Source organism: Temnothorax curvispinosus, unplaced genomic scaffold, assembly GCF_003070985.1.
Source record: "Temnothorax curvispinosus isolate PA1 unplaced genomic scaffold, ASM307098v1 QBEX01009732.1, whole genome shotgun sequence".
NCBI lineage: Eukaryota > Metazoa > Arthropoda > Insecta > Hymenoptera > Formicidae > Temnothorax > Temnothorax curvispinosus.
The window spans coordinates 9,157-18,611 of record NW_020219512.1 but is presented as its reverse complement, the minus strand read 5'-3'; the positions used below and the strand labels follow the sequence as shown (position 1 = coordinate 18,611).

Below are 9,455 nucleotides of genomic sequence, written 5' to 3'. Positions count from 1 at the left end.
TCGCGTTCTTTTAACGTGATCATGACAAATGTTCAAAGACATGGCATGCCAAATATCATCATATCTCACGATTATTAGCACGTGATACGAATGTTAAAATAAAGAGTTACGATTCGTTTCGCGGATTCATAAATGTATCGAAGCAGCGATTATTTCTCGAATCAAATATTTCGTGCGGTTTTGAGTAGGAGTATGTGGGGAACGACAGAAAAAATTATAAATTACTGTTTCGCAATATTTATAGGCGAATTATCTCTTTGACAGTGCTTGGATTCGGATATACATATTTGATTGAAATGTAATTTGCCTATCATTTTGGGTTTGATAATGCATAATAATATATAGTTCGAGTTATTTAAGTAACGAGAAGCCATATTTCTTGGTAATTAATTTGAAATAGGAGAAACGGAATATTTAGCGTACATTATTTATTTCAGGACACATTTAACAGTGATTTGTGAGATTTGTTGTTGAGTTTCGTGTTTGTTTTGGCGACGAAGCGTTGTGTACAAAGTCGCCGCGTTATTATTTGCACAGTGAGACTCGAACTGACATAAACTTTCATAACGATATTTGTTAGGTTCCAATATGCCTCGCGCTTTAAATTTTACACTGATACATAACTCACTCATTACTTTCAAACTAAGAGCACGGACGAATAATCGAATTACGAATAATTCAAGTAATTCCTGCTTTAAATGAATCGCGCAACGTATTTGCTTCGATAAGTAATCGTCGCTTTGAAAACCGTGATATATTGTTTATTAACAATATGTACAATATTTCACGGTTTTATAGCATTTGAAATATATTGCACCGTTTGAGATTTCGTTCATTTAATTAACGAATAAATTCTTGAGCGCCAAGTAAACCATAAAGTTACATATTTTTTTCATGTTATTCTTCCGTCGAACGTACAACAGCGTAAAATGCGCGTTGCGTGCAATTAATGTCGGAGTGTCGTACAAAGTGCCATGCGATTATCCTATTTTCGCAATTAGTACGCGCCACTGTAACTAATTGTTTTCTCATAAGTTTTGTGTTTTACGAATGCAACGAATGAATCTGAGAGATGAAAGAGGCCTAGAAGACATCGGATGATGACGGAGCAATGACAGAGTAATTATTTTTTATTACGTCAGTTACTCGTAAAAATTTATCACAATAATCTATTTTCATGTCATCGGATTTTACGGAAATAATTATTCCATTTCTCACCATTAATATTCCCAATTAATCTCTTATTAAAATGTAATCATTGAATCATTCGTGTCTCTAGATAAAATTTTACTCTGAATATATCACCTGGTACCTCTCTTTGTCTCATTGAATATAGATACGAACCTGAAGTTAATTTGAGCGTTCATTATCAGACAGAACATTTACACACGTATGTATCTGCGTGTGTGTGTGTATATGTTTCATAATATATCAATTTGTATGTACTATATTTTTCACGAACGTCGAGCTTTAATAAATTCATATATTTTCCCATTGCAACACTTAATTGAAATTAGTGCCATCAAAATTTGTACATATGACATTTCAAACAATGACTCTGTTGCAATTTTACCCAAATAAATACCTGTCTAATACACTATATAAATATACGTTATCTTTACAAATTAGTGTGATAACTGTAATCAAATGTATGAAAATTAATGGCAATAGGCGTACGACGTATAACAAATTTTAAACTTACTATACGTCGCGTACGATGCTGTAATTTGTAATATATAAAAAGCAAAATTTTTGAAACACCGCGGATAAAAAAATGTAATTACAAAATCAAAAGCAAGCAGCATAATTATACAATACGTCGCAAATATGCGCTGATATCTGAATAACAAGTCTTACATTGAACGTCGATCTTGGCGGGCGAGCTCTCGATCGAATAGCCGGTTTCCTCGTGTGTGGCCACGCAAACAAAGTTCCCGCTGTCCAAGATTCGATTGACCCTAGTGATATAAAGATCGCCCTCGACCTGGTGCCTTCGCGGACTGGGAGCAAGCGGCTGTCCATCTATTTTCCACGAGTACCTGACGTGTGAGCTTGGCTGAGCCTCGCATCTCAAGCGAACCGGAAGTCCTTCGACAACCGAGTGTTCCGCAGGGCTCACCGAAAAGTAAAGATCGCCATCTTGGCCGTGGACAGGTACTGCTGTGAAAAAAAAAAAGAAATATCGTTTTGTTATAACAATAAAATATCGATCAATCGGCAAACATCGGACATATTCAAAATTGGCCAAAAATCATTGTTTGACTTTGTTGTTGCTATACAGAGGTACAAAAATTATTTCTTTAAATATTAAAGTTTCCGTGATATAATCTTCTTTTCAAAGACTAAGTTTGAGCGGCCAGAAGTGCAATTGAGTCACGTATCATCGTTCGTGCGATTGTTGGTGAAAAGAGTACACATATGTGTCCAATTTCGTTGAACGATCACAGGAGGTACAAAGAGACGCTGAACGAGCGGCGTCGAGTACTCGGTGCAGGACCAAAATGCCCCCAACGAGTTGCGCGTTCAAGCGATATTTCTGTTCGTCGAGTGCCGAAAAAGGGAGATGAGAAAAAAGGCTAGATGGCCGGTATAAATGTACAATATGACACATGTACAGGTTCGTGATTCGCCAGTCTATGTCCGGGCGAGCGTTGCGCGAGTTTTGCATACACACAATGGTTGCATCGGTGTGGATTAAATCCTCTGTACCGGGGCGAAAATCGATCGGTGTGTTTCTCTGCGCCACGGCCGCCGGCCAGCAACACGTTGTACGTACGTTGCACCGTGTAACGCGCACGCTGACTGCACCCGTGCCGTTTGCCGTCTCTCGTACACCATCGATCTCTCGTTTACACAACGCTACCGCGTCTATGGAAGTGTCTGGGAATAATTAATCCGTCGCGGTCATGATCGCGAAATATCGTATCGCGTACATTACTACATTTACACATATACGAAGGGCTTACTCCAATAAGTAATGCAACACATTGTTTCTCATTCAATGTTCGTTTTATTGCAGTTTTAAATGTATCATATTTTTCATCAATTCTTTGGCTACAAAAACCTATTTTTCAACATAATCTCCATTCAATTCTATGGCCTTACGCCACCTAGATGTGAGAGCCTGTATGCTCTTGCGGTACCACTCTAGGTGAGGAATGACAGTCCACCCTACAGCTCGGATCTTCTGACTTTCATCTCTTTGGTGCTCTGAAAGATGCAATTCGCGGGAAGAGATATGGCAACGACAAGGAAGTCATAGTAGCCAAAGTAAGAAAGTGGCTGAGAGGCAGACCAGCCAGAGTGCTACTACTAGGTGGCGTAAAGCCATAGAATTGAATAAAGATTATGTTGAAAAATAGATTTTTGTATAGCTAAAGCATTGGGGAAAAATATGATGTGTATTTAAAACTGCAATAAAACAAACCTTGAATGAGAAAAGCAACGTGTTGCATTACTTACTAGACGCCCCTCGTATACTTCACGTTTAAATTTCAGGGGATTACACAAGATCTGTCCTCGATCTCCAATCGCGTCAAGTTTCGATCGTTCGTAGTAAACGAAAAATCGGTGATTTGATTAAAGAGTACGCAAAACGTTCAAATCGCTCACAAGTCAGTTTATTTTTATTTGCTACGTTTAAATCTAGCATTCATAATTGTTCTGAATGTTGTTACGGCGCATCCAAATGTCGTCTTACTGGATATAAAGTATAATATATTGTCTAACGTTCGGCATAATTTATTCCGACTAATAACAAATGTCCCATGGCGATCCTGGACACTATATAGTTTAACCGTCGTGCATTATGGGAACCATAATGCATGGTCATAAATCTATCAGAGAGAGCGGGACCCCTAGCTCTTTTATTTATCTTCACGCGGACCGTGCCAGTCTCTCCCTATCTATAATTGTGGATCCAGGTATTTCCTTTGGTCTCATACCGCCGCGGTATGTATGTTCTATGGCTTTAAGTTTCATAACTATCGAAAAGCGACGCGTATTCACATATCCATAAATTTTATGGGAAAAATTTTTCTTCGATTTAATAACGCTAACTTGCTATTTAATAATACCAACTTTTTGCCTGAATCTACATTTATAATCGGAAATAGGGCTCACTGTCGTTAAATTGTAAAATTTTTGCACAGCGATTACGTGGTCAGTATTGATTGATGTTATACGCAGTTGTTATAATTATTACACGAATCTGTGAAAAACATGCATTTCTGCGCCAAGTTTGCGGTTAATGCGCGCGCAATATCAAAGAATTGATTTTAAACCGTCTCGCTGAAAGGTAAATTGCCGTTTTTTCTGGTCTCAAAAGGCTAACGAAATATGGTCCCCCAAAAATGTCGTTGACTTATTCGTTGGTTCCCTGATTACGATGAGAAATTAGGAGAGTTTCAGTTAAATGCGGCAGGTTTTATGAAAGTACCGCGCCTTTTCAACGTGATCATTAGGCGTTATCTCCAAACGTGGTTCGATGTCAATCTTTATCAGCAAGAGAAAGAAAAACGGGAGAAAAAGCCGCGTTGCATCCTAAAAAAAGAATGCGCGTTTACGCCGGTCGTGAAATCTCCCCGAGGGGTAAACACGACCGCTTTTACGATCTACTCTCGAGATTGGCTTCCTCCCCGAGCTAAACATCTCCTTCTCTTTTCTCTTACTCTTCTCCGCGCCGACGACAGCTGCAGCCGCGCCGCTTTATAATGTTTACACAAGCGATCCGATTTTTCGACTACACTGCCCGATGCTGAGTGCCTGCGCATGTCCGACTTCTACATGATGACACGTAGAATCCGTCAACTGGTAGTAGAATAACAGTTGACGTGAATGAATGAATGAATATCAAAAGAAGTGAAGAAGACCTAAAGTCTCGTGAATACTACAGATCTATCTAACCGAGAGCTGTTTTACGATTACTTAGTTGGCAAAAAATCGCGTTTAGCTAGCAGGATTGCCACAGAAAATGAATTTTAAAATTCTCTGACTTTTCTATGTTCTGCAGATAATAATGGAGAATTTTCCATGATATGTAATGTTAAATTTTATTTCAGAAGCAGAGTTCAGAAGTAGGAATTGCAGGAAAGATAGCTTATTTTATTAGAAGCAACACAACCTTGAAAGTTTAGTAATATAATATAATAGTTGCTTTCCATTTACATCAAAACTTAAATAATTCTCACTGTGACGTCATAACTCAGTTAAATGCACGTTCTTTTTGCATACTGGCAAGTGAGATTCAACCGAGTTTTTATCCACAATCGAGACCATGTGCTTTAATGAATCTAATAAACTCACATTAAAAGTGAGGCTATGGACCTGTACATATTATTATGCGATAGCTTTGTCACCAAAATAAGCAGGTATATACAAAATGACATATCTTACCTGAGTATAAAATACATAACTGAGTGACTCAGATCACTTGAGTGTAAATGGAAAGCAACTAATATAATCCTGAATGCAAATTCAGGCTATCAAAAATATTGAAATTAATAAATATTGAAAAAAAGAATGCAATTATGAGGGAAAGGGTGATTGAATAAAAGCACTGAATAAAATATAGAAAATTATTTTGTTGAATAATATCGTAAGAAGAAGCAGGGGCAGACGAAATAGATGAAAGAAATAGACGCGAGAGCATCTCAAAAGTAACACTCCTTGTCTCCTCATAGTAACACGTAAGAAATGACTTATATATAAAGTGCGCGAGTTTTGAACTCATTTGACTAAATGTTAAATATAACATTTGAAAGATTATAAGTAAGCTTTAGAAGCATTTAAAAATAGTCTAAGAGCATTTGTGTAAATTGTGAGCAAAGTTTCAAATTCCAGGCTATATTTCCCTGATTTTTCCAGGTTTTCCTTGACCAATTCCATGACTTTTCTCGGTTTTCCAGGTCTGTGGCAACCTTAAGCTAGGTACATGGGCGTAGCTAGACTGTTTTTCGGGGGGGGGGTAGACTGTTTTTCTAGGTGAAAGAACTCTTCCCAAATTGGCCAAGTTCTTTCACTTAGTTATCCCTCGGATTAAACCCTTCAGATTAAAAATAATTAAACAATATTAGAACATTAGAACAATAACTGTGAATATTTATACTTATTTTAAAAGAAACAAACTGAGTAGGTAATAAACAACAGATCATGAAAGTCTTAAGCGATCCTTTGTCGCAAAACGGCCCAGTTCTTTTTCAACTGTAAGATCTCTTTAAACATATAAAAACCTCTCGATTGTGATTAACTAAATAGCCATTAGTCATCTGTCATTTTTGTTCTACATTACCTATATTAGATGTTTCTTGAACTACTGTTCAGAAGTAAATCTCTACATCTACTTCTATAGAAATGAAATGTGAGATGAGGATTTCGTTACTGTATCATTGAACTATCCTACCAAATATTCAATGCTTTTTTCTTTGCTCTTATATAGGATTTGTGTTTTCAATTTTTATTTACTTCTTAATACGCTAAAGTGTTATCTACTATTTCTCGCTTTTTGGGAGGCCTGATCCTCCAGCTCAGCCCTCCCTTCTTACGCATGGCTAGGTAATTAAACAAAATTACAAGAATTTTTCAAATAAATTAAAAATCAGTAATTAACTTGTAATTACATGAAAGCAAAAGCATCTCTCATTATATCTTGTATTCATGGCTATTCTTAAAAATATCTTATAACTTGAAATAAGTATAAGTAAAATAAAAATATCACTTTGTTTTAATTGTAACTTTGTTATATAAAAAAACTTAAATATATTGCGATACTATCGAGATATTTCTGATTTTAATTTCTTAAGAACTCTAAGGGCATCATAAGATAATGATAAAATGTCTTTCTCTTATGTGCGACTTCTTCCGGTGAATCGAAAGCGACGAGAAAGTAACTCGTCTCGGCGCGGGCGCAAAGGGTTGTTTTTTCATAGCCGTCTAGGGTAGTTTCGCGAGCACGAGTCTCTCTCATCGGAGCACTTCTCGATTATTATTCGTGGTACATGGCGCACGATCCCTCTTCCAGACGTCATAGGTCTAGAAGGGAGAAAGTTCGTGCCGGTAGAAGCGGAACTTGGCTCGTTATGCTATATACGGATTCTTTTTCCCGATGTGTACACGCGACCCAAGTAATGACAGCCTTTTATCGAAAGATTGCCTTTGAAACTATTAAAAAGTTTACGAATTTCCATAAAATTATCTGTAGTTAGTTTTAAATCGAATATAATGACAATTCGACTTAAGTGCATCCCCGTACTAGGATTAGAACATTAATAACAGTCAGTCTTTTGATAGAACATCTGAAATCAAATTGGTTCGCCAATATTGATATATCATCATGGTACATGTTTGTACAGATTGCATGGACATTCCTTTCTATTAATCTAGTTAATCCAATGTGTCTTAAATATCGATTTTAAACTTTATGACTAACAAACAATTAGCTCATATGCAAAACTCACAGATAAATGCGATCATATCTTAGGTGAATTTTTTATTATATAAATATGTGCTAACACACACACACACACACACACACACACACACACACAAACGGAATAATAATAGTAACACTTATATATCGAGCTTTTCTTCGAGCCTTTCTAATTTCCCAAAAGGCTCTCGCAACGCTACTCTCCCCCTTGCAGTAGAAACTTCCTGTATCAATTAGAACGGCTCCTAGCGCGAATACATAATTCATTGCGTGCACGTAGAATGCGCACTTTATCACGCGGCTCGCAGCTGGTAAACCACGCGGACATGAATTATGCGTGACCCATCATTTACGACGAAACTCGCGTGTGCATGAAAAAGAGAAAAATTCGCCACCTTGCGTATCTCAACCGATCCTTCAACATTCTCTTGCATTATCCGCGCGCACGAATCGCCGTAGGTTTTTCACGAAGGTACCGAGTGTCTCACGTATGTTACGGTCTTTATATGAGACGCTGGCGCTGTTGGGCGCAAATAATTGTGTTCATCGTACCACTTTTTAGACATTCCGAGTGCCATAAACAGTTCACGCTCTCAGGACGTTTTCGCGGCTCTGAGGCTTGTCCTGAGAACCGCTGCTCCCGAGAGGCTGAGCCGAGACAGGACGCATATACATAAGACGCGTTTATTAAGAGAGAGAGAAAAAAAAAAAGAAAAACGGGAAGTACAGGAGCATAAAAAGAAGCAAAGGCAAGGAAACGCGAGAACCCGGCGAACACTGACGCCCTTTTAGCGAGGGTAAAGTGCAACCGCTCGCTCTTGCTCTGGGGAAGCATGAACGAGAGAAATGGGAAGTAAAAGACGGACAACACGACGTGTCCCGAACGACGAAGACAATTGTGACACGCACTGTTGTTTTCTATTTTCAAGAATCCGCCGTTTGAAGCTTAGATACGTCCTTTGCGGGCCATAAACACGGAATTTGTTTTTAAACTCGCAGATATGAGATATAAGATTGGATAAATAAACAGTCGCATACCGTCAAAAGGAAAAATCGTCATTATTTTCTGTTATTCAAAGTTAATTAATTTCTTTCTGCAGTATTAAGTAACAATTTTTATACTTGTTTTAATATTACAATGTTTCTATTTCCTTATTCGACTCTTTGCTGGTAAAACGAATCGCGAAAGCGATCGGGAACAAAGTTACCACGCTGCAAAGTGCCGCAACTGCTGTGCACAGGGCGCTCGATGGAAAAAAAATACAAGAAAGAAAGGGAACCCAGATCTTGTTCGCGATTTCCATTCACGAGAACTGGTCAAAGGGAGAATTCGTTTGATGGGAGGAAGAAAGAGAGATCCGATGCGAGTGTGCCATTTTCAGAGTACGCATAATGACAACATGAGCGAACGAATTTCAAAGAATCCGCCGTCGTCTATTGGGTGCTCTCGCTCTCCCTTTGCTCGCTCTTCGAAATATATTATCCGCGCTTCCAGGGTGCTATCGCGGAGGTCATCAAACGCCTGCGTTCGCGGTGAGGTATTTTACGCGCTTTGAGCTGCCGTGGCCCGTGGCCCCGCAATCGACGGCGGCCGAGAGGGGAAAAGACGCCGGGGAGAGAGGCGTGCTTCCTGCCGAAAGACGAGCCGGAATATCAGTATCTCGGACGATAGAAAGTTTATCTTACAATTCCACGTGCCCGACGGGACGACAAGCACCGGATGAAGGAGTTCTGTTTCCAAGAAAATTGCGCCGTCCGATGGGCGTGCATCCCTTAGATAACGTCGATTCGATATCTCGAATCCGCGCCGTCAGACGCTCGTTATAGTAATTCATTATCTGCGTTCGTGCAACGTCTCCTTTTGCTGTTTAAAAGGCGTAAGTCTTTTGTAGTCTTTTCAGTTTCTGTTTAATATGGAAAAAACAACATTTTTAAAAGTTAGCGCGAATGTAATTATTTGCGTTAAACACGTGTGATAAATGTAAAGGTGTCGCGGCGAGATCTTGAGACGCTCAGAAATAATTGGATT

At 38.6% G+C, this 9,455-nt stretch overlaps 1 protein-coding gene across 2 annotated transcripts in view; it reads right to left on the bottom strand.

Annotated features, from left to right (window-relative positions):
- Positions 1-1,766: 1,766 nt before the first annotated feature.
- The window catches only part of LOC112459322 (inactive tyrosine-protein kinase 7-like), a 10,963-nt gene continuing 3,274 nt past the window's right edge, over positions 1,767-9,455 (bottom strand). Inside the window, exon 2 of one of the 2 annotated variants that reach the window (XM_025023355.1) lies at positions 1,767-2,160. In XM_025023355.1, the coding sequence (XP_024879123.1) occupies positions 1,808-2,160 (353 nt within the window). In that variant the 3' untranslated portion in view covers positions 1,767-1,807. The remainder of the gene's footprint in view (positions 2,161-9,455) is intronic. The other variant, XM_025023356.1, reaches the window with a different exon arrangement.